Source organism: Camelus bactrianus, chromosome 7 (genome assembly GCF_048773025.1).
Source record: "Camelus bactrianus isolate YW-2024 breed Bactrian camel chromosome 7, ASM4877302v1, whole genome shotgun sequence".
Lineage (NCBI taxonomy): Eukaryota > Metazoa > Chordata > Mammalia > Artiodactyla > Camelidae > Camelus > Camelus bactrianus.
The window spans coordinates 62,884,865-62,911,688 of NC_133545.1; the positions used below are offsets into that span (position 1 = coordinate 62,884,865).

At 34.7% G+C, this 26,824-nt stretch overlaps 2 protein-coding genes across 2 annotated transcripts in view; one reads left to right on the top strand and one right to left on the bottom strand.

Annotated features, from left to right (window-relative positions):
* Positions 1-26,824, bottom strand: part of ANKIB1 (ankyrin repeat and IBR domain containing 1) — a 200,240-nt gene that overhangs the window by 172,509 nt on the left and 907 nt on the right. The gene's annotated exons all lie outside the window — the stretch shown is intronic.
* On the top strand, positions 1,531-20,194 carry LRRD1 (leucine rich repeats and death domain containing 1). The gene is made up of 5 exons (XM_010959477.3): positions 1,531-4,088; positions 7,688-7,886; positions 14,111-14,272; positions 16,364-16,481; positions 17,127-20,194. Exons 1-5 carry the CDS (start codon positions 2,142-2,144, stop codon positions 17,305-17,307), a joined length of 2,607 nt encoding a protein of 868 aa, XP_010957779.1. The 5' UTR covers positions 1,531-2,141; the 3' UTR covers positions 17,308-20,194.

Consider the following 26,824-nt stretch of genomic DNA (forward strand, 5'->3'; position numbering starts at 1 on the left):
AAAATTTATATGGAACCACAAAAGACTCAGAACAATAAAGCAGTCCTAAGGAAAAAGAACAAAGCTGGAGGCATAATCCTTCCAGGCTCCAGACTATACTACAAAGATACAGTAATTAAAATAGCAAAGTACTGGCACAAAAACAGACATGTGGATCAATGGAATAAAATAGAGAGCCCAGAAATAAACCCACACACCTATAGTCAGTTATGCTACTACAAAGGAAGCAAGAATATACAATGGAGAAAAGACATCCTCTTTAACAAGTGGTGTTAGGAAAGCTGGACAGCTATATGAAGTCAATTAAATTAGAACACTCCCTCACACCATGTACAAACAAAACTCAAAATGGTTTAAAAACCTAAATATAAAACATGACACCATAAAACTCCTAGAAGACAACATAGGCAAATCATTTTCTGACATAAATCATAGCAACATTTTCTTAGATCAATCTCTCAAGGCAAAAGAAATAAAAGCAAAAATAAATGAATGGGACCTAAAACTTTTGCCCAGCAAAGGAAACCATCAACAAAACAAAAAGACAACCTACAGAATAGGAGAAGATATTTGCAAACAATGCAACTGAAAAGGGGTTACTATCCAAAATATACAAACAGCTCATACAACTCCATATTGAAAAAACTACAACCCAATCAAAAATCAGCAGAAGACCTAAATAGACTTTTCCGCAAAGAAAACGTACAAGCACATAAAAAGATGCTCAACATCGCAAATAGAGAAATGCAAATCAAAATCACAATGAGGTAGAGATATATATATATATATACACAAACACACACATATTTAGATACACAATGAAATATTACTCAGCCATAAAACAGAATAAAATATTGCCATTTGCAACAACATGGGTTGACCTAGAGAATATTATGCTTATGAAATATGTCAGATAAGGACAAATATATGACATCACTTGTATATGGAATATAAAAAATAATACAAATGAATCTATATACAAAATTGAAACAGACCCACAAACTCAGAAAACAAACTTATGGTTACCAAAGGAGAAAGGGAGGCAGGGAGGGATAAATTAGAGGAGCATGGGATTAACAGATACAAAGTACTATGCATAAAATAGAGAAGTAACATGAATTTACTACATAGCACAGGGAACTATATGCAACATCTTGTAAAATGCATATTGGAAAATAATCTGAAAAATATATATAGCTGAATAACTTTGCTGTAACTTGAAACTAACAATACTGTAAATCAACTGTACTTCAGTAAAAACAAATTAACAAATAATAATAAAAATAGAATTTAACATAGGGAGTTGTATAGGCAAGTACTGCAGAACTGAAAAGGAAAAGGGGAACTGCAGGAGTAAAGAGATAAGAAATATAGGAGAAACTACCACCCCAAGGGATGAAGAGACAAAGGGAAGAGGCTGGGTTATTGAAAACCACAAACTTGGAGGAGGGACCTACAGAGATGGGATCCAGACCTCTGAGGAGGGGTGCTGCCTAGCTATGCAGGTTCTTCAAGAGTCACACAAAAGACTTAAAGTCAGGCTTCAGGTCTTGAAATGGTCGTTTTACTTCTAGCTTACTTTTACAGAAAGCATCCCATTCCATAAGGCATTTTACTTCCACCTATTAGAGAATTATCATAATGTACTGAATTTGTTGGAAGAAGACACTTCAATACCATATGTATCTACAATATCCACAATGAGAATGGTACTCTCTGCATATGGCATGGGGGTGGGGGGCTGGTCGTCACTGGCTATCCCCTTTCTATCTTCTGAAAGCTTGCTGAATCCTTTATCTCTTTATGTCCTCTTTCTCATCTGAAAATGTTTTCATTCCTTTCTATAATTTTAATATGATTTCAAGAGTATCATGTGATAAAGACATGCAATCAATAAACTATCCTTAGCCATCAATTATACATAAAATTAGCTTATTAGTTATAAATGTAGTTTATAATTATTAAGTGATTCATTATAGAATAAAATTATTGTATTAAAATTAATGTACTTTTAGCATTTTTATCATATTTCTTCTTTTAACATCAACATTTATTTTGTAGGTTCAAAGGAAAAAATTAAACATGAAAATTATAATTGAGTTACAATCTTGTATTGGTATAAAAACATATCAGCAAATAAGATGTCTGAAAAGGAGGGTACTTCAGAAGAGCTAGAGAAAATCACCAGTCAATTTAGGAAAGAATCTGAATCACGGTCAATGGAGGAGCCTGAATTTACTAAAGAAACATCAAGTTCATTAAAGGAAGCTTCTGATGCAAAACCTTCCAACCAAAGTTTTGAAACATATCCTAGAAGGGATACATTAGGTACACAAGATGATACTTCAACATCTTCCTCTGGAAGTAAGCCTGAGAGAAATGAAGAGCAAAGGAAAACTCTCGAATTTTCTGAAACAATCACTAGATATGACTGCTTGCAGTCAAAAACTGAAATTTTACAAAGTTCATCATTGTCAACAACTGACATGATTGCTGAAAATCAAGATTTGGTTAACTCCCTATCTCATGAAACGTTAGAAAAAATTAGTCCACAACTCTCTGAAGAAAATCAGAAAGGAGATGGCTTAGGATCAGATAACTTTACAGTTAACCTCAAAGCCAAGGGTTTACAAGAATTCCCTAAGGACATTTTAAAAATCAAATATGTAAAATATCTATATCTAGATGAGAACAAAATCAAAAGTTTTAAAGGGGCAGACTCAGGTGATCTGCTAGGACTTGAAATTCTATCTATGCAAGAAAATGGGTTATCATCACTTCCATCTGAAATTCAGTTACTTCATAATTTAAGGGTATTAAATGTCAGTCACAACCAAATATCAAATATACCTAAACAAATATCACAGCTTGGGAATATCAGGCAACTGTTTTTAAATAATAATTACATTGAGGATTTTCCTTCTGGCTTGGAAAGTCTTGGAAACTTGGAAATTTTAAATTTGGCTAAAAATAATTTAAGACATATACCAGATACTCTATCTAGTTTGAAAAATGTGAGGGCTCTCAATCTGGAATATAATCAGTTAACAATATTTCCTAAATCTCTGTGCTTCCTTCCAAAGTTAATTTCACTAAACCTCACTGGAAACCTGATAAAAAGTTTGCCAAAAGAAATTAGAGAGCTTAAAAATTTAGAAAAACTTTTACTGAATCACAATAAACTTACCTTTTTGGCTGTTGAAATTTTTCAGTTGCTCAGAATGAAAGAACTCCAACTGATTGACAATAAATTGGAAATTATTTCACACAAAATTGAGAATTTTAGGGAACTTAGGATTTTAATACTCGATAAAAATTTATTGAAAGATATACCAGAGAAAATTTCCCACTGTGTAATGTTAGAATGCCTTTGTCTTAGTGATAATAAATTAACAGAACTTCCTAAGAACATCCATAAGCTTAAAAATTTAAGAAAACTCCATGTAAACAGAAATAATATAGTGAAAATACCTGAAGATATATCACATCTGAATGATATGTTCAGTCTAGAATTTTCAGGAAATGTAATCACAGATTTTCCCATTGAAGTAAAAAACTGCAGAAAAATAACTAAAGTTGAACTGAGTTATAATAGAATACTGCATTTTCCACTAGGTTTATGTGCTTTAGATTCTCTTTATTATTTGAGTTTTAATGGAAATTACATTTCAGAAATACCTGTAGATATATCTTCCAGTAAACAACTGCTTCATTTAGAGTTTAATGAAAACAAACTCCTCTTATTTTCTGAGCACTTATGTTCTCTTATTAATCTTGAATATCTGGATCTTAGTAAAAACAAAATAAGGAAAATTCCGCCATCTATTTCCAATATGGTATCCCTCCATATTCTTATTTTATGCTGGAATAAATTGGAAAACTTCCCTATAGAAGTGTGTACTTTAGAAAATTTGCAAGTACTTGACCTTTCAGAAAACCAAATACAGAATATTCCTTCAGAGATCTGTAACTTAAAAGGAATCCAGAAATTAAACATCTCAAGCAATCAATTTATATATTTTCCTATTGAACTTTGCCAACTTCAATCACTGCAAGAGCTGAATATAAGTCAGACAAATGGGAGAAAGGTAAGAGATGGATGTTTTGGGATTAGGGGGAAGGTAGGACTGAAGGGGATCAAAGTCTAAGCTATAGTTTGTGTGTGCATGTGTGTGCATGCTTAATATACCTGGAATATTTTATAAAAGACAGGCTTTTCTTTTTTAAACCCAAGCATGGCTTACAAATAAACTTCTCAACACAAGAGCTTTATAGGAAAATATTTCATTATAATGAAATGCCAAGTTTTAAAAGCTGACAATTTAATAGATTTCTTTTTATTTCAGTTTAATTGTAAAAGAAGTTTTAAAGTTATAGATGTAATACAAACACATTATTGAGAATTTGGAAAATTGAAAAAAAGAAGTAAAAATAAATTCCACAGGCATATCATCATAATATAACTACTGGTCATACGATGATACGGTTTACTTTTATTCTTGCTTTTTCTTATGCATATGATTTTATAAGCAATTATACAATACTATACACTCAATTTAAAATTCTTCTATTTTCACTTAACATAAGAATTTTCCCATGATATAACTTCCTAATAATTAGTGTAACCAATACACGATTTATGTAACTAATCCTCTATTGTTAAGCATTTAGGGATGTTGTAATTTTTCATCATCATAAATAACTCTGTGATGAACTTCTTCATAAATATATAGCCTTTTTCATATTTCACTATTTCCTTAGGGAATTTCTCCTTAAAAATTGCTAGATCAATGGGAATAAATGTTCTTACAGCATTTCATTTTACTCACTCTTAAGAGTGAATTTTATAGAAATACTGTTTAAAACTCAAAACATTACTGATATATATTAAGATCTTAGTAAACAAATGAAAAGGAAACAGCTATTATCTATCTTTAATTTGACCATCACATTCAAATTAAAGTCCTTGGATAGAGGCCAGACTATTATCCAGAGCAAGATTCCCCAGAGTCTGTTCCTAAAAACACTAGTCCCATAAGCTTTGAGATACACTAGTTTCTTCTCTTAGAGAATCATAATGAATTCAGTATATTAAAAACTCTAAAGGGTTCTGCACTAAAGAAACCAGTTTGTCCCTATTTAACCCTCATTTCCCAAAGTTATTTGACCTTTTTAAACCTCCAGAAAGGCTACTCCAGAAAACACTTGCTTAAGTAGATGGAATGAATAATGATACATGTTATATTTTAAAAGTTGCCCTTACAATGAATATATATATATGTTCATGTATAATCGAAAAATTGTGCTCTACACTGGAATTTGACACAACATTGTAAAATGATTATAAATCAATAAAAACTGTTAAAAACAAAACAAAACAAAACAAAAAAACAAGTCATAAGTCTTGAAGGAAAAAAAATTTTTAAAAAAAGTTGCGCTTGTATGTATTAATTCTGCGTTGTTATCACCTGCTAATTCTTTGGCTGATTTATAATTTCATTTTCTCCTCCTGTATCTCAGTGTGGAAGTCCACAAGATTGTGTCCTTAATCTTCTCTTTTTTATTAACTCTTCCCTAGACCTCACCATTCACATGATCCTCAAATCTATGTAAATGGAGCTAATCTCTCACCAGTGGCCTAGTCCCACAGTTCCCAATTTCCCTGAGAGTTCCCTGTTCTTCTATTCTCAAACATTCTCAAACTCAATATAATTTCAAGATCAAACTCATCTTTCTTTCCCATGCAACTCCCTTCAAAACTTCTCCATTTCTGTTTGTGATGCTACTTTCTTCAGACCTGCCAATCTAGAAATCATGGAACCATCACCAGTTATACCAAATCTTACACCAAAATTGTTTCATTTTTCCTCTGAAAAAGCTCTTGGATCATCTCCTTCATTTTCCAGTATCACTGTCGCCATCCTGGTCCATGGTCATCACTCACTTTGTGCCTAGACTACTCCAAGAGCCTCCTGCTATTTTCTGATTCAGTCTCCTCCCTTTTCTTAGGACTTGTCAGAATTGTCAGGGTTCATTTCACAGGACTGTTCTCAGGAAGCCAGATTCCATATCTATCGACCACTCATGGCGGATGGTTACTAAATACACCATTCCACATCATTACAAAATCATTTCAGAGGTCAACAGATGGAAAAACTGATTTATCAGAACTCCTCTCAAGAAGAATATTCTCTATCACTGGAAAGATCACTTTCATCACCCTTTGGGGTGGAGGTAAGATGCCCAAGGGATTAACTTATATACTAGGAGACAGTCACTAAACAGTCATCTGAAGATAAATCAGGTTAGTCACAGGGCTTTTATTTTACTGAGTGAAGGATGTCCAACGGGATTCTTCCTTCCATAGTAGCTCTATCATCACACAGTTGTCAGGCACTTCCCCTAATAAATGTTGAGCAAGTAATTCAAGAATATTTATTTGAAGGAATGTCAAATTACAGACCTACCTGTCTTAATCTGACTCCTACCTCATAGGCCCAGATTTCAAGTCTTGCCATAGCCTGGTTTCATATTCCTTCTCTAAATATATCTCCCTCTGCTTCCTATCACCTCTTTTTACGGTCAGATTCTCACTGGCAATTTTTACACATGATATCTGTCTTTCCTGAAATGTCCTGTAATAGGATCTGTCCAATCCCATTCATTCTTAAAAGGCCATTTGAGTTCCACCTATTACATGAAGCTTTCCTTTTGTTCTTGATTTGTACTGATATACATTCTCTAAACTTCTATATATATGTTATTGTACACTTTATTTTGGCATTGGATTAATTATTGCTTAATGCTGATTCCTGAATGTTTCGTATGTGTGTATTTAGTTCCCTGTACTAAATTTTAATCTCCCTTAAGTTAGGGATTGTCTCATGTCTTACTGAATTACACTTTTTATATATGGAAAAACAACAAGCATGATATCCAGTATTCATCCTGTTGTCTGGTTATTTCTGAGGGGCCAGTATACTCAAAATTCTTTCGTTCACTCATGGCACTTCCTTTATTTCAGAAGCCACTCTGCTGGCCTTATTTTTTCTGAAGATGCATATTTCTTCCTTGCCTCAGCAGAGTATCTTAATTCTTGTTACTTTGCAATACTTTTGTATTAGGAATTTTTATTTGAGGCTACATTGCCAAACTATGTGTGTCCATTATAAAGAGAGTTATGGAGTACTTACTCAAAATGCATCATGATTGGGAACATGTATACAAAAACTATAAAACATATGTCATGTCATTTAAAAATCCAAGGAAAACATACAAGGGACTAATAAAAAGAAATGTTCATAAGAGCAGGAGTAAAGCGATCAAATATCGAAGAGAATAATTTAGAAAGTCTTCAAAGAGAAGAAACCAAAGCAGGGTAAGCTTTAGGGAGGGAAGAAAGGGATAAGGTGGCAACAAACACTGAATGTTGGGAGAGTGAGGAAATTGGGTTAGCACGCCACATGGTTGAATTGGTGGCATTGGTTGGAATGGGGAGATATTTGGATGCTACAAAATTTGTTGTAGGTTTTATTAAGAAAGGAAGGGAGTCACAAAGACTTTGTGACACAGTAAAAATATCTCCTTTTTAAGACCAAAAAAACCCCTCTTCTTCTATTTCATTTTAGAAAAGGTTTTAGTCATATAAACGTTTATTAAAAATATAATTGTTTAATCTTTGTTACAGTTAACAAGACTTCCAGAAGAGCTGGCTAATATGATTCAACTTAAAGGACTTGATATCTCAAATAATGCAATCAGAGAGCTGCCAAGAAATATAGGGGAATTGAGAAGTCTGGTTAGCTTAAATGCATACAACAATCAAATAAGAAATCTGCCGCCATCTTTTCTATCTTTAAGTGCTCTCCAGCAACTTGACCTGAGTGGTGAGTGTTATACATAATCAATAAGCATAATCAGTAAGTTGATTATCAGTTTCTAGGTTGCAAATTTTGCTGACAAGATAAAACGGCAGTCAATATAATGTATTAAGTACCCATTGGAAGAAAATGGCTCTTGTAGGTACAGAAAATAAGAGCAAAGCATAAGGTCCTTCTGTGAAAGGGGTTATAATCCAACTGGGAAACCTCAACATATTTTCATTTCATTTCTATCTTCTCTGCCTATACAGTATTTCTTCCCTTTGTGAACCTGATCTTACCCCTCCCTCTACACATACCTACCTACACAACCTTAGGTCAGCATTTTCTTTATATTCCTTTCTCTGCTGGTTCCCCTGATGCCACTTCCATGCCCTACAATATTCTCATACCTTTCAGTTCTTTACAAAGTAAATCATTACAATAATCAGGAAAAAAAGTAAATCATTCACTCTAAAAATACCAGAAAAGATTTCCCAAAGCTAGACTGGTATTTTTCATTATGAAATATTTCAAGCTTATAGAACATAATAAACACCTATATGCCTACTGCCAGATATAAGGAATGTTAACATTTTGTGAGTTACTTGAGATAATTTTGATTGTTAAGAAATAAAATAATAGAATTGAAACTTCTTTTGTACGTCTCCACAAACACATAACCACTGTACTGAAATTGGGGTATATCTTTTTTCTGTCCATGTTTTTATACATATATATCTATAACAAAGTAACATTAGTTTGAGTTTTTAAATTTTATTAAATCTAAAAGACTATATGGTATGTAATTTACCATTCAGTAACTTGCTTTTTCATTTGTCATATTTCTAAAATTAATCCATGTAAATATATATGTAGATCTATTTTATTCATTTAAAATGTTGTATAATATGTATAATATTCAATTATATGGTTAAACAGCAATTAATCCATTATCCTGTTGGTAGACAATTAGGTTGTTTCTAGTTTGTTAGCTACTATAAACATCCCTGTACATGCTCCTGGTATACATCTGCTTGAGTTTTTTTAGTGCATATAGCTGTAAGTAGAATCACTGGATCAGAGGGTATATGCATCTTCAGCTTCACCAGATTTGAGCAAATTTATGTCCATAGTGGTTGTATCAGCTAATCACATAAACAGTTGAGTTTCTAAAAGTGTATTTTTCAGTTGGAAGTAGCACTTATAACCAGAGCCCTGCATCTTCTTAAATTTAGAGGATTTCCAGATTAAAAACAAAGGTCATCTTTTGGGTGCAATAGTATTGGCAGTACAGTAAAACCTCCAGCAATGAATCAATGCTTAGATATAGTGCAACTGGCATTTATCTCCTGAATCCCCAGAACTCCTAGTAAGCTGGTTGTGTAGGCACACATCAGTTTGCAATAACTTGCAGTAACTCAGCCCTGCAATTTAAATTTTTGGTCCCAGTTTTCTATTATGGCAAAGTTTTACTATTGTTTTAGGGAGGTTATATATTTTATCCAAGTGCAGGACATACTTCATTCACCCACTATTTGTGCATGAAAAAAACAAGGCTGATCAGAGTCTTCTTACTCACTGGAGAATATAACTACCAATAGAAAGCATAATTCTCTGGAGGCTCTCTAGTGCAAGAATCAGAACAAAATAGGAAGATCAAAGGCTTTCCTCTAAGCTTCGCCAGGTCTCTGTTAGTCCTCATTAGACAAATGTATTAGTGAGGATCCAGTAAGAAGACAGAAATCACACCTTAGTTAATGACTAAGTATAACAGTAACCACATAACTAAAAAGGTAAAGAGAAAATCCAAGGTTATCACAAAGGTAGCAATGGCAGGAAGCAATAACAATCCTATAGCTGAGGGAATAAAGTGAAGAAACTGGAATTATTAAAGCTTAGAAGTTTGGAGGAAGGGTCACAGAGGAGTGAAATTCAGAAGTCTGAAGATGGAGTTCTGCTTGCCTGGTGCTGGTTCCTCTGAACTTGGGGGTGGTAAGAGAGAGAGAAAGCGCGTGTGTGAGAGAGCGAGCATGGGCAAGAGAGCTAGTTCTGTGAATGTTGAGAAAACTGTAAACTGCATTGAGCTGTTACAGGCAGGAACTGCTGCTGGTGGGGTAAAGGAGTATTGCTGGTATGACACTCAAGGAAAAACAGTCAAGGAGCCCACAGAAATGGGTTTGGAGCTAAGAGACAATCGCTAGACAATTGGCATACACACACTCTCCAGTTTTTATTGCCAGATTTGAAGTTAGAAGGCTTGAGTTCAAGTCTTCTCGTTTAATGTTTCCTCCATTCATAAAATAAAGCTAACTGGAATACCCTTGTTACAGATTTGGTTTGCCAACTGAATGAGACTTTGAAAGCTGGTAGTATCTGTGAAAGCACCAGTCAGACAAAAGACATTTATATATAGTCTTGTGAATTAGACCCCTCTGTCACTAACTCTAGTGGATTTAGGAAGCTGGATAATCCCTCTGAACCTCAGTTTTTCATGCATGCTAAGCATGCACTCTACCACTTGAGCTATACCCTCCCCTCTTTCAATTGATTTTAATTTATTGAGACTTGTTTTGTGGCTTAATATATGAAGAATGTTCTATGTGCACTTAAGGAAAATGTATTGTTGGAGTGTTCCATGTATCTGTTAGGTAGAGTTGCTTTATAGTGTTGTTCAAGCCCCCTATTTCTTTACTGACCTTTTGTCTAATACCTCACTTTCAAAGTGGATAGAATATTTAAAGTCTCCATCTGTTGAGAACCACCTCTTGCTCCCTTCAGTTCTGTCAATATTTGCCTCCTATATTTTGGGATTCTGCTGTTTTCTGTGTATATATTTATCAATGTTATATCCTCTTACTGTACTGACCCTTTTATCAATATATATTGTCCTTCTTAGTCCTTTTTAATAGTTTTTGACTTACAGTCTGTTATTTGAAGTTATTAAAGCCATCCCAGCTCTTTTGGTTAGTATTTGCATGGAAATCTTTTTCTGTCTTTCAATATCTGGATCCATAAAAGAAAAGAAAATACTGTGTTCCCAGTCTTTGCAGCTTAGCTCTAAGCCAGGACGCCTATGACTGCCTTCGCCTTCTTTTCCCACTTGTGTGAAGCCCAGAGACCCACCGCAGGTGAAAGCCCAGGATGCTCTCAGTTCTCTTCCGAGCACGTGTCCAGCCCTAGACGTGCCTATCGTGCTCCATCTTCCCCAGGATCCGCTTGGCCCTTCTGAGCCCTACTCCCCCAAGAAACTTCGTCCTTTGCCTCCTCCTTCCTGGGCTTTTGGATCTGTTTGTTGCTTTCCCTGTCTGCTATCCCTTGCCCCAAGTAGGCACAAATACTGCAAGTATTTACATGTTATAACAACTGCCACTGGGAAAGCAGCTTGAGCCTGAATCAGGGGAGCAAAACAAAGGTCAGTCTCTGTGCTAGTCCCTTTGGGAACCAGCAGACAGGTTAAAATGCAAACCTACAGTATTAAAAGGGCAAGTACCATATTAGCTCGCTGGCACCAGCAAGCTGCAACCAGGAATGTGCGCTGCCCTCCCTGACTGTCGCTGCCATGCTGGAAAATGGAGGATGGTAGGGAGATGAGTGAAAAAGCCACAGTGTTCTCTCACCAAAATTCTGCTGCCTTTTTCTTCATTGAGCAGTATCCTAGTTACTGGAAAATTCTAGACTAAATTCCAGAATTCTGAAAAAGCTGATTCTATCAGTTCTTTCCAGTCTATGATTGTTTCAAGTGGAGGGGCTGCTTTTTTGAGGCCTACACTGAATTTTCAGTGACATTCATTTGGGTGTGGTTTTTGTGTGTATTTATACTGCTTGGATTTTGCTGAGCTTCTGGTCTGTGTATTTATGAATTTTACTAAATTTGGGGACTTTTCAACAATTGTTTCTTCAAAAAAGTTTTCTGCTTCATTTTCTCTGTGTTCTCCCTGAGAGACTCCAATTACCTTTTCATACTGTCCTACCAACCTCTAAAGCTATGTGTGTGTGTGTGCGTACACGCATACAGAGCTTTAAGCATCTTGTATTTATCTGCCTCCAAGTTAACTGAATTATCTCTTCTACTGTTAAGTCCATCCAGTTAATTTCTGATTTCAGATATTGAATTTTTCAGTTCTAGAATTTCCATTTATTTCTTTTTTATAGTTTGTATTTCTTCCCTAAGATTTCCTATTTTTCCATTCATTATGAGAGTATCTTTCTTTACATTCTTGAGCATTATTACAATACCTGCTTTAAAATTCTTATATGTTAACTACAAGAACTGAGTCATTTTTTTCTCTTGGGAGGGCACATTTTCTTTTTTCAGTTTTTTGAATCCTGAACTCTATAATTAATTCTATTTATCTCCAAAGAATGTTGATATTTGTTTTTGTTGTTACTGTTGCTTCATCAGGCACTTAAGTTGGCTGGATCAAAAATACAAACTCCTTCCCTGCAGTTGGCAGTTCCTTGTATCTCAGTTCAGTACTGTTAACCATTAACTATTATATCAGTTATCTATTAGGGTGTGACGAATTTCCACAAAGTTTAGCCTCTTAAATTAATAAAACATTTACTCCACAGTTTCTGAGGATCAGGAACCCAGGAAGCATTTAGCTGACTTGTTCTATCTCAGAGTCTTATATGAGATTGCAGCCAACCTTTTGACTGGTGCTGCAGTCTGGTTTAACTAGGGCTGGAGCATTGGCTTCAAAGCTTATATATGTGTCTATTGACAGACAGCAGGCTTTACTTCCTTGCCATATGAGCCTCTATGACATGGCAACTGGTTTTGCCAAGGGCTAGTGATACCAGGGAATCAGAGAGAATATACATAAATCAGAAGCAGTGCACACTCCAAGAAGCAATGAGCAATGCTAGTACTCAGATCCTGGTTTGTAAATACCTTTCTTCACTAAAAGGAACCAAGTTTCCTTCCCTTATGGCTAAAATAATACAATATAAATATATAAATTACATAAAGGGAAACTTAAGGCCATTTCTTGTTGGAATGACGACAGATTCTTTTGTCAGTTATCACAGTTTTACTTTTTATGTCAAGTTTATATTAGATTAAGATCGTTTTGAAAAAATTACGTTTAGGGAAGTGGAGCTCCTTGAGGGTGGACCAGACTTAGCAACTCACTTCCAAATGATGGAGTATGGAAAGGAAAAAAATCAAAACATTATATTGGAGAAATTTGGCAGACACTATTTTAATAGCCAAAGGAGCAAGTTTAATGTGCTAGTGATATCTTGTGGATGTCAGGCATCCCTGGTGTGATGAGAGCACTTCACCTCTCTGGTATTCTTTTCAAAAACCCATAGCCCCAGCCTATTTAGTAGAAAATTTATCAGATAAACTCATATTAAGGAATATTCCATAAAATATCTAACCAGTACTACTCAAAACCATCAAGATTATGAAAAACAAAGAAAGACTGAGAAATTGTCACAGACCAGAAGATATAAGTATATGCAGTATGTTTTACTGGAAGGGATACTAGAACAGAAAAGGACACTGATGAAAAATCTAAAGAAATCCATTGAATATATGTATGTTCATGTATAACTGAAAAATTGTGCTCTACACTGGAATTTGACTGTAACTCAATAAAAAATGTTAAGTAAAAAAAATCTAATGAAATCCAAAAATGTCCAAAGTTTATTTAATAGTAATGTGTCAATGTTAGTTTCTTGGATTTGACAAATGTAATACAATAATGCAAGATGATAACACTAGGGGAAACTAAAACCAGATGAAGAGTATATAGGAACTCCACAATTTCTGCAGCTTTTCTGTAAATCTGAAATTATTCAAATAAAAAGTTCATTTAAAAATTATCACACCTACTCTATTAAGTCCTTTCCTGTATTAAAAGAGGAAGGCCTCCTATCTCATTTTGTCATCCTCTGTGAGAGAAAGGAACCATTGCTCTGTTTCTATATTTCCTCCTTTTCACTCCTAGCAAGTGGACAACAGTAAGAACTTACGATTTGCCAGCATTGTGAGGCTCCTCTGGTACTTTGTGTTTTCTTTTTAAACTTTTTTTTATTGAGTTATAGTCAGTTTACAGTGTTGTGCCAAATTCCAGTGTAGAGCGCAATTTTCAGTTATACATGAACATATATATTCATTGTCACATTTTTTTCGCTGTGGCTCCTCTGGTACTTTGCCAGTGAGACGTGGTAGATATCCTCTTACATAGTTGTCTCCATAGCTTTCTTTTACAGAAGGGTATAATTTCTTTTTCTACTAGGAAATAAACTGACAGCTCTGCCTAGTGGTATCTACAACCTTTTTTCACTGAAGGAGATAAATTTTGATGATAACCCTTTGTTGAGACCTCCAATGGAAATCTGTAAAGAAAAACAACTGTATACTATTGCACGCTATCTACAGAGGGCAGATGAAAGAGATGGTAGGTGATGAGCAAGTGACTGGTTAGCTTACAAGTCATTTTCTAGTATCATCTGTAAACAAAAAATAGTTTGCTTTAATTTAAGGCTTTCAACCTGGCAGAGACATTAAAATACGTATCATCTTCCCTTTCCTGAAGATTAATTTATATTGGTAACTGAGATTAAATCTGGGTCCACACAATTTGAACCACTGGAAACAGGTAAATCCAAGTGGAGAGGGTGAGCTGCTTTCCACCTATTGGTCTCAGTGCCCTTTAGTACGTTTTTCATCATGACTGTGGCCAGACTCAGAGAATCCACATACAGATTTCTTCATCAGTTCTGATATATATCACCATATACAGTTGTTATAAAAGTCATATTTGGCCTTGAAGGAAGTTCACAGATCCTTTCATTGATGCCACACAGTTTTTGGCCCGTTATGATAACCTGTCTGCAATCTTTGCAATCTTCATTCCATCTGCTTTTAAGTGCTCCTTTGGTTGTTCCTGATTATTTCAGAAAGGGGGTTCATTTTCTTTAAATGCCCTTCCACGGGACCAGATGGAGACTGGTTTCTCCAAGACTCTGGGATAGAAGTCTCACTGTCCAATTCTTTCCCTGAATCTGAGTTCCCAACAACTAAGCTTCTTCCTGTGACTCTGACTTTGCTGCTCATTGTTCATCCTTAGAATAGATCCAGATTTTGGTCCTCCAATTTAACATGTATTTAAGAAGTATTAGATAAATATAATGCTCCAGATTTGGGAAAGGAGAATACAAAACGGTCCCCTCACATTATTCTATCATGCACCCCGTCTTATGTAATCAGCAGCATAATCTCACAATCTAGTGAGATGGTCACTAAAAATGTACAGTCATCTGTAAGCCACAATATGCATGGCTACCGCTCAGAAGCTTTTGCAAGACAAGAGCCTCACTGATGGAGGGAAATACACAGTAGTTGTTTTCTCCAACTTTCTATGCAAGTAGGTTCTGCTTATTATTATCATAAAAAAAGGGGTATTTCCTGGTAACTTTATTTCTATTAAACAAAGCTCTTAGGGGCTTCCAAGGATTTATGAAGTATTCCTGTTAGGTAACAGTACTTTAGAGAAGGGCTGTAAAGTTACATGATTGAACCTCCTTGTTAAAATTCTGTTACTCAAGTTTCTGAGGAAGGGAGATTCATATGGTTCTAGCCTCTATGAGGAAAGTTCAATAGGCAACAGCAACAATCAAAGTCAGCAAAAACAAGAGAATCCAAGCCATTTATCTCCTTTCTTTACTCCAAAGGGGCCTTCATACTGTAGTCTTGGTACCCAGAGAGTGTGGAGAGAAATCATCATGGGAGATGTTTTTATTCTGCAACTAACAAAGAACATGGGGTCCCCTCCTTAAAATTTTACTTAGGAGATTGGATTTTCATTTATATCATTAACATACAATCTAGCCTAAGGGGATTAATAGTATGAATAAAATTTAAAAGACAGAAAGCATAGAACATATTTGAGATGATTACAGAGGGGTGGCAGATCGCTAGTTCTTGAAAATTCCCAAATTATCTTGGTTAACAAAAAAAAAAAATGGATCTAGTTCAAATTAGCCAGAAGCCTTAAAAAAAAAAAACAACTAAAAACACTCTACTTATATCTAAGGCACCATTCATTAAATAAGTGATTTGAATATAAAATAAGCATACATACACCATATTTATGGTAGATGTGAACTTGGTTTCTCAGGATGGTTACCTAAAGAAGCATATTAAAAAGCTAGAACTGAATGATGGAGTTAAATCTATTTCAAATCCTGAATAAATTAAAGGATTTGATGATCACTCTGAAATTGCTCTTAATATCCTTTTAAATAGCCATTTTGTATTATTTACGTTTAGGGTTATTCAGATTTTAGAAGAAATGGAGCAAATCGTTCAAATTCCAGTCTGTATGTTAGATTTGATTTTACTTTTCAATTCTACTTGACATGTACATCTTATAGGAGCACAGAATAGTAAGAAACCTATTTATAATATTAACTCAAAATAGATATTGACTCAAAATAGATGTTTTTCAAAAGAGATGGCCTAAATTTTCTTTTATGTTCTAATGTAGAGGAAATCTTAGAGAAGATCTTCAAGATAGTTGCCAACAATATTACTAAAGCAAATTTTGAATTTTTGTGTCAAAAATTAAACCTGGCAATCTCAGAAACTGATAAGTCTACAATGAGGTATGTATGAATGACAACATATAGTATAAACTTATTCTCATGTTCTGATTTAAATCATATTGATATTACATGGTTTTGAAACATTCATGGTAACATGAACTTTGATTTGCTGTAAAAGACTGATTTTAGTTTATTATATATTTGAGATCCATGTGGGTATAGTAGTTTTAAAGCAAATACCCTGAGGATAGACTACTTTGCTTTAAATCCCAACTAGCTTTGTAACCCTGGATAAGTTCCTTAACTTCTCTATGGTTCAGTTTCTTCAGTGGTAAAATGGATAGACTAACCAAAGAGAGCTGTCATGAGGTAAAATTATAAAGCATGGAGTACTGTAGCAGTAATGTACCGGTTTATAGTAAATAATCAACAATTACTTTGAGATCTTGAGTAAATCTCTCTTAGAATCAAATGTTAATTGTTGATTTTCTACAAGGAAACAAAGGATGGTATGGGATTAACATTCACTTACTATGTATGTGCCATATTCTGCTAAAATTTTATATAGATCGTCTTCATCAGTTCATTTAATCCTCACTTCAATTTGGTAAATTGGTTTGAAAACCTAGATATACAATACTGATGTAGTTTAAAACAAAGTTCTTAATTGATAATTAAAATAATTTTTATTTAAAAAATTTTCAGCACTGTTTCATTAAGTGAGACAGTCCATCAAGTACTTGATAGATGGAAAACGGAAAACTTGTCAGTAACCACTGCTGCTCTAAGAGACCACCTAACTCGGGCACTAACTATGATAGGAGCATATGAAATTATGGACAAAATAACAGCTTTAAAACTTTTTACATGTGCAATTAAATTCTGAACAGTTTATTCATAACAAGAACTGAGAACTTATGATGCACTTATATAACTGAAACTGGATACAAGAGAACTGCATGCCATGTCTCTTTTCACGCATTCCCAAGAAATGATGACAATTTATGGCTACCACTCTAGAGTCATCATAATAAAAATATTCAGGCACCATCTTGTGTATTTGTTCTGTTTCCTTGGAATTGTAATAATGAGTTTTTAAAAGAAATAATTCCATTTAAAAATTCTTCATTATGTATGGTTCTATACGATCCAAGATTTATAGGTAATAAGGTTATTAGTAACTTTCATTGGAGTTAGAAATCAGTGGAGTTAAGAGTTTCATTTTAGATGCTGGCTTAAAAACGGAAATGAATGTACTAACCCTACTGTTTCTCTGTTAGAAATAGGATAGCTCTGTTAAAAATACACCAAGGACAGTCAGTAATCCTCTAGCTGAGTGTCCAGACAGGGCTGATAAAGTGGCCATCTGTTGTCTTGGCTGTCATGCATGCCTGTCTCCTTCTGATGTCAGAAACTCTCTTTCATATGCGGAACCCATTTCATGTATTTTAGGTGGAGGTGACTTTGCAATTTGGAACCCCCCTCCCTTTCCCCTGTAGCCAGTGACACCAAGGCATTCTACCCATCTAACTACAGTGATTGATTCAGGGAAAATCATTTGACTCAAGCCAGGCCATTAAGAATTTCCCTTGTACCTTTCTGCACAGCTATTAGGCAAGATGCACTCCTTATGCTGGTAGGTTATGAGTCTTGGAGTCTTGGTCTATCATACACAGATTATGGAAGTCTGTCTGAGAGCTGGATGGAGAGAGACACAAATCTAGCTGTATTAGTCAAGGTTCTCCAGAGAACCAACAGGGTACATATATATATATGTATGTATGTATACGTATATGTGTGTATGTGTGTGTGTGTGTGTGTGTGTGTGTGTGTGTGTGTGTGTGTATAAAAGGAGAGTTATTATAGGAATTGGCTCACGTGGTTACAGAGGCTGAGAAGTCCCACAGTTTGCCATCTGCAAGCTGGAGACCCAGGAAAGATGGTTACACAATTCAGTGCAAGGCTAAAGGTCTGAAAACCAGGACCTCGAATGTCCAAGGGCAGCAAAGATGGATATCTCAGACTCAAGAAGAATCTGCTTTGCCTTTTTGAGTCATTTGACCCCAATACATTGGATGATGTCTGCTAGATTGGTGAGGGTAAATTTTCTACTCACACTAATGAATCAAATGTTAATCTCTTCCAGAAACACCCCTCAAAGATACCACACCTAGAAAGTGGTTCATCAGCTATCTGGGGCTTCCCTCAGTCCAGTCAAGTTGACATATAAAATTAAGCATCACGCCAGCCACATGTGAAACTAACAATACTTCTGGACTCTATTCACTTGCTTAAGTTAGTATGACCTCAGTTTCCCTAACTTTGAATGGAAGAAGACCTAATACAAATGGTTAAGAAGATTCTAGACATAGTATAGTTTTTGTTAACTTTATAATCTTCTACCTGAAAGATACAATACAGTTTGTGATGTGAAATCAAATTAATCAAAGGACTTAATTTTGCAGGTTGGATTTAAACACTGTATATTTTGTCTTTGTTGTTGTTTTGAAAGTACAACATGAAATATTGGTTCACAACTATAATGCCTATGTCTCCAGCTCTTCTCTATTTTTAAACCTTTTCCAGTAGGGATAAGATTGCCTAAGGATTTATGTTAGCTTAAGAATAGCTGCTGTTAATGTTCTCAACTGACGGCAAGGTACTTTCATAGAACATTAAAATGGGAGGAATCTTGGAAACTGTCTATCATTTTATAAATAAGAAAATTAAAACCTATAATAATTAAATGATATAAGCCAGTGTCTCTACCCTTCCTTCAGAGATAAAGATATAAAGACCAAAGAATTTTCTAGGTGAAACTTTGGTCTGAAGTTAGAGAGAGGAGGAAAAAAAAAAAGAAAGAAAGAAAGCTGGATAACATCACAACAATGAAAGCACTTTCATAGTTCCCAGTTCTTTTCATCTCTTGACAAACTGCTACTATAGCCTTTTAAACAAATGACCTGTCCTACAGATTCACCCAAACCACACTGTACATTGCTGCCAGATTTTATCTTTTAAAAACACAGATATAACTATATCAAATTTCTGATCAAATTTTTAAATTATTTCTTTTATAGCCTAGATCACTCCTTTCTTTCCCTTTCCATTCTCCAGTCAAGCTAAACTACTGAAAACTTCTCCAATATGCTATGAACTCTCTCTTTTGCATTTACTTTTCTTTCTGCATGGAATGTGTTTTCCTTTTCTCTGAGTACCTACCTCTCCTAGCTAATTTCCATGTCTCCTCCCTAAGACTTAGCCCAAATCATATCCACTTCCCTCTCCCTAAGAATCAAATTTGGAACAAAGATAAAGTTTGCAATGTAAATACAAAAATATCTAGAAAATAATGGTTTTGAGAACTTATTTCTTTAATTATCATGCTCTGCATATATTATACAATAATATTTATAAAATTAGTAATGAAAGATTAAACGCAATTGGAAATAATTAAGCATATGCTACAGCAAAACATGACTCAAAGACCAAGAATATAAAAGCTATGACAGGTGAAAATTTAAATCTCTAATATAACAGTAAAAACTATAATTAACTGTGTGTTTATGTTGGTGCATGACAGAATCTGCCTGCTTTGCAACTGAACTTCCTCCTCTCCTACTTTTGATGGGCTTTATATCATATCAATATCTTAGAAATTGATGTCCAGATCCTGAAAAATTCCCATCAAAAATTTCTTGTATAGTTATATTTTGTTTTTTAATCAGTCTGACAACTTCAGCTTTTTGATTTGAGGATTTAATCTATTTATTTTTATTTATTTATATTTTATTTAACTACTGATATTTTGGATTTTTTAGATATATTCGCATGCTATAAAATTCATCCTTTTAAAGTGTATAATTAGGTGAGTTGTGCAACCTTTACCACTATCTAATTCCAGAATATTTTCATCACTCCAAAAAGAAACCCCAGACCCATTAGCAATCACTCTCCATTTTTCCTTCCGTCCAGCCCCTGGCAATTAATAATCTGCTTTTCTCTATGGATCTGCCTACTGTAGATGTTTCATATTAATGGAATCATATAATATGTGGCCTCTTTTTGGAGCATGCATCAGTATTTCATTCCATTTCATGCCATAAAATGGAATGAAACGTATAATGTATGTATAATGTATAGATATATCCGTTCTGTTTATACATCAGTTGATAGAAATTTGGGGTGTTTCTACCTTTCATTTGCTATGAACATTTGTGTAAAAGTTTTGTTAAAACATCTTAAAAAAATTATTTTGGGTCTATAACTAGAAGTGGAATTCCTGGGTCATAGGATACCTCTGTTTAACTTTTTGAGGAGCCATCAAACAGTTTTCATAGTGGCTAAATCAATTTCTATTCCCATTAGCAATATATGAGGGTTTCAACATCTTCACATCCTCTCCAATGCTTATTTTCATTAAAAAACCGTTTTTTATTATACATATCTTAGTGTGACATTACATTGTGGTTTTGATTTGCAGTTGTCTCATGTCTAATAATGTTGAGCATCCTTTTATGTGCTTACTGGCCATTTTTATATCTTTCTGGAGAATTATCTATTCAGATCCTTTGCCTATTTTTTACTAGGTCATATCTGTCTTTCTAAATTCAGTTGTAATAGCTCTTTTTACAGTCTAGATACAAGTCCCTTATCAGATGTATGATTTACAAAAATTTTTTTCCCATTCTTTTTATTTTCTTAGTGTCCCTTGAGGTATAAAAGTTTTAAATTTTGATTAAGTCCAATTTGTCTAGCTCTTTGTTGCTTGTGCTTTAGGTGTTACATACAAAAAACCATCATATTCTAATCCAAGATCACGAAGATTTATACCTATGTAAGCCTATATTAATAGGATTTATACCAATGTAAATCCTTCTGCTCCCCCCAGTGACTGTAAGTAGCTGGTTTTCACCATGAATGCAGAAGGTTAGTTCTCAAAGCTACTGTAGAGGATGGGAGTAGAGTAAGCTAAAACACCACTAAGCTTGCTGTTCTTATCAAGATACAGCTGCTTTAATAAATGTTCCATAGATTACTGACAGGCTTTGGTTAATTTTCAGAATTCTGAAAGAAAATGATTCTGACATTTTTGAGGTCTGTTTTCTTGTTATTTTGGAGGAGAGAATTTTAGGGACTTTTGACTGCCAATTTTACTGACATTGCTCAATATATTCAGTTTTATATCTACTGTCTTGTTACATATTTTCTATTTGTCTCACCTGTTTTGTGTTTATTCTCTTCACCTGCCTTAATTTGATCAATAATTTTTAGAGCTTACATTATATATCACAATACACATATAGCAAAAATGTTAACATTGTTACTTTTACCAATTTCATTGTAGTCCAAAGATCTAAAACTCCTAATACATGTTCTCCCCTTCACTTGTCAGTTATCATACATTTAGCTCAATGTTTAAAATTGTCAAAATTTATGATTGTTTTTAAAGTTAATATATATGTATATATACACACAAATTATTTCTCCCAGTGTTCTTCACTCCTTCCTGCACTTCTGTCCTTCTATCTAGAATCATTTTCTTTCTGCCTGAAGAATTTCTTTTAATATTTATTTTAATCCAAATTTTCTCACAGTGACTTTTCTGTTATATTTGACCAAAACTAGCTTGGCCTTCAGGAATTCATTTCAATCACGTTAGCATATTACTTCTTACATGCTTCTATAGTGACCACCGAATTTTTCTTGGCTCTCCCAAAACTGAAATAGTTCGAGAGTCCCATCTCTCCTTAGAGGAGCTCACCAATACTTAACAATTCATTCATTCGGTTATCTTGCAACCACCGTTCTCTAATGGGTTCAAAAGAAAGCTATGATTTTAGAAAACAAATTTTCCCTTGAAGTCTGGATTTAATATGGGAGCAATGTTCTCATGCCCCTAATTTCTACAATTAAAAATCCATTTCTAATGAATAATATTTTATTGTATATTTACATACTATACTTTTACCAATGAGAACATATTTCTAATATTTACTATGCAAATTAGCAAAGCCTCTGGTAATCTAGGTTTTAGTAGCTGCCTACAGAGTATGGACCTTCCTGATTAAAATTCTAGCTGACCATCCTGAAAATTAAATCCCATATTATAGCAATTGCTCACACATATACTAACACATAGTATCACACTGCTATTTTGAAATATTTCAAATTTAAATTAAATCACACACACCAAAGCAAAAACCTCTATATCTGGTTCTGTGGCTATGTTGCTGATTTTTCTTTCCTACACTAACCATACTCAATCACATTTTCCATCTATTCTGTTTCTTGAACCAGCTAATTTGTCCATTCCCAACCCAGAGTCTTTGTACTTGCTGTTCCTTCTACCTAGAACACCTCTTCCTTTTATCTCCCAGACTTTTCCTTCTCAATATCCAGGTCTCAGCTCAAATGTTACCTCCTTAACAAAGACTTTTCTGAACCCCAAATTTAAAGTAGCTCATTTCACCCAAGACTTTCTCCATCAAACTGCCCTGCTTATCTTACACTTCAGTTTATGTGTTTATTAGCTCCATGAGAAGAGAGACTATCTTTTTATTCACAACTTTGTACCCAGTACCTAGATGAATGCTTTGGCATATGGTAAGAGCTCAGTATTTTTTTTGATATTCAAGTGAATGAATTAGTGTGTGACATGTGTTAGGACAGAGATAAAAAGAAAGCACCATGAGAACACAGAGCAGGAATACTTAAACCATAATGCCAGTACAGGCTGCCTGGAGCAGGTGTGAACCGTCTTGAACAATTTTCCTGATAAGAAGTATATGAGTCAGCATGGGCTGCCATAACAAAATGCCACAGATTGGGTGTAACAATAGAAATTTCTCACAGTTCTGGAGGCTGGGAAGCCCAAGATTAAGATGCTGGCTAATCTGGTTCCTGGTAAGAGCTCTCTTCCTGGTTTGCAGCTAGCTGCCTTCCAGTGTGTCCTCACATGATGGAAAGTGCAAACTCTGACATCTCTTCAACTTCTGATGAGGACAACAGCCTTATGAGAGTCGGGTCCCACCCTTATGATCTTATTTAACCATTATCACCTCCTCACAGGCCCTGTCTCCAAATATAGTCACATTGGGGATTAGGGCTTCAACATACAAATTTTGGGGGGACATAAACATTCAGTCCATAACAAGAAGCTATATAAAGAAGGGCAGGCATTGTTGGGAGACGTTCCTCCATGGGTCTCATGCTTCTGTGTATTTTACTGGGCAAGCCAAAAATGAGAGCACTGCAGGGCGTGGCACTAGGCCAGTGAAGTGAGGGCCTCACCCCAGCATGGCCTTAGCTTCCTCAGAAGGACCAAGCACCTTAGTGGCAGATGAGGAAAGGGAAGAATTTCCTTCTTTTTAAGACTGAAAAATATTACATTGTATGTATATATCACGTTTTGCTTATCCATTGATCCACTGATGGACATTTGAGATGCTTCCATGTTTTAACTGTTGTGATAATGTATAGTGGCCATCTCTGTTAAGAGCAAGGAAATCTGTGTAAATTTAGTTGGAAATGTTTAGGAACTATCATTTAGGAAAATGTTTAAGAAAATGTTTCTCTTCCATTGTCCCAGAGAAATATTTGTCCTTGGAGTGTGTGTGTGTGTGTCTTTGGTTCAGTAAGTTACCAGAAAACTACAGGAGAAATGAAGATATACATTTTGTTTCATACTGGTGTAGGGACTTGAGGAGCCTAAGACCTGAGGTGCCAAATGGGGCAATTTTGCTTAACTGCCTATTATTGAAAAACTCAGACTTAGGGAAATGTTTTGCAGAATTGTGTCCTGTGAATTGCCCTGCTGTGGTGGGGCTGGAGTTTGGGCATGAGTTGGGCTGTGATTCCTAGGGTAAAATTGATTGCTGTGGGTAGGCGTTAGAGTTATCCTAAATGGAGATTTTTTTTTTAAGGAAAACTCATTCACATAAGAATAACAGGGAAGTAAATTTTATACAGGACAACCAGGTACTGTTCTGTGTGCATGAAGGGAACTCCCAGTCCCCATGGAATGTTTGATTTTTTTTTTTCTTTTCCTTTGACTTTAGAAATAGTCATATTTAGCATCTGGTTTTAGTTTTTCTCTTGGGTTCTAAGATTCATTTTGTTATCTATAATCCTTCAGTAAAGTTGTAAAGGTAAGGTCATATGTTGAAGTGTGGTTTTTGGGGATTTTAAGGGACTCACCCCTTCTGTCAGAGAGCAGTAGCTTACTAAGGAATTATGGAAAAGTGAGCAGAGGCTCAAGGCCAAGAAAACTGAGAGGGGATGAGCTCTTTGGAAGAATGGCTGTAATCTATACTGATTCAGAAGTCAACTTAATATAATCCTCCTCCCTCTCCCAAATATAGAAGAGAAAGATTACAAAAAGGGAAGAAAATTTAAAGAGATGATCACCAGCTTATTGTCAGTCAAGTATCTTATTATTTTCATAAACATTAAAAAAATATTTAAACAAGGAAACTTTGATCATAGATGCTTTATCAATCACCCAGCATTTCAGTGCATTCTTAGATCACAATATGGAATCAAGATTAATTCAATAATATTAAGAGAGTGGTCAGATGAGAAGTATGGGCAGGATAGGAAAAAGCTGAACTACCACACTCAACTAATAATAATAGGGTTGAATCCACAGTGAATCAACAATCTCCCTTTCATTTTATGACGTGCTTCTGAAACATTACCTTGGAAAATTCACATTAATATCTAAAAAGCTATGGTTATATAATGGAACTACCTTGAAGTTTCAATGAATAAAAAAGGTTTTGCTTTAAAATGATTTCACAGAAAGGTAGTACTGGTGGTATGGGACATGGTTCCACAGAGAAAAAAAATTGAAAATACCATATATACTCTAGGTTAGCAGTTTTTAAACTTTTGATCTCAGGACTTTCACAATCTTAAAAATTATTAAGAACTCTTTAAAAAGTGGGTTATATCTATAAGTATTTATAGTATTACAACTTAAACTGGAGAAATGAAAATGTTTATTAATTTATTAAAAATAACCCATGTTAACACAAATAATGTATCCTTATGAACACAGATTTTCAAAAACAAAAATTAGTGAGAAAGGTGGCTTTGTTTTAGATTTTTGCAAATCTCTTTTACACCTGGCTTAATGGAAGACAGCTGAATTCTCACAGGGGCTTCTGTATTCAATCTATTGTGCTAACTACATTGTTTTGATTGAAGTACGTTAAGATAACCTGGCTTCGTGGATGTATAGTTGGAGAAAGGAATATTTTAATAACTTTTTCAGATAATTAGATATTCTTCACAATTGGTAGTATCTTAAAAGTTAGTTGCAGTGTAGAATCTGAAACTATCAATGAGCTTTTTGTATTCTGTTATATGGAAATCTATTGGTCTAAGGTGTACTTTGAATAGATTTTACTCACATGATTTTGTAACATCACGCACTGGTCATTTGAAAACACTGGCTTTGTGAATTTTGCAAGGATTCAGAACGTTGACACATTTTATTATACAAACTCCACTTGATAATACATTTTCTTCTGTAGAAAGGCCTTAAGAATTAGTAAGTTGTCAAGTTCACAGTGGTAGATAATTTTTTAAAAATTAATTTCTATTTGAAAACTTTAATTTTATTATTGACAACAAATACTGCTAGTGATTTTCCTTGAAAGGAGAGACTGACTTCATTTTCAAGAAAATATTTGTCAAATACTCAAATCTGAATGACCATAATTTGTCACTTGTTTTTTCAAGAAAAAAATGCTATTCCGTGAAAAAAGTAGCTAGTTAAAAACATGTATTCAGTGACTGAACTTAAGTAAAATTAATGCTCACAATTTCATCACGGACATTCTTAAGTGAAACAGGCAATTTTTTTCCTTACTGCAAGTGCATGGCAGTGAAGAACAATGACTACTAGAGTTTGGTGCCACTTGATCTGTGCTAAGGCCTCAGTTTTACTTACTATCGATTTGACACCACCACTGCAAATTCCAGCAGTAAAAAGAGTAATTAACACTATTATTATAAAGAGCTTTGACTTTGCAGATGCCCTGGAAGGGTCCTGGGGATCCCCCAGATGGACATGAATCACACTTTTGTGAACTGCTATGGAAGGTATTAGAATAAATGCAGATTAGAAAAACAACTAAGACTCAATCCCTATCTTCAAGTTCATCTTGTCGCAGAGGAAACCTATTGAGACGATTACAATATAGCTTTAGTGATTTAAGAAACGGCAGCAGTGTATAGGATAGATTAAAGGCAAGCCTGGAAATACGGACAACGTAGGATACTACTGCAGTAATGCAGACAAGCAGTAGGAGGGCCTGACCTAAGGTAGTGGCATTAAGAATGGAGAAACTTTTAAGATGGTGGAATTATAGGACTTGTTGACTGGTTAGATGTGA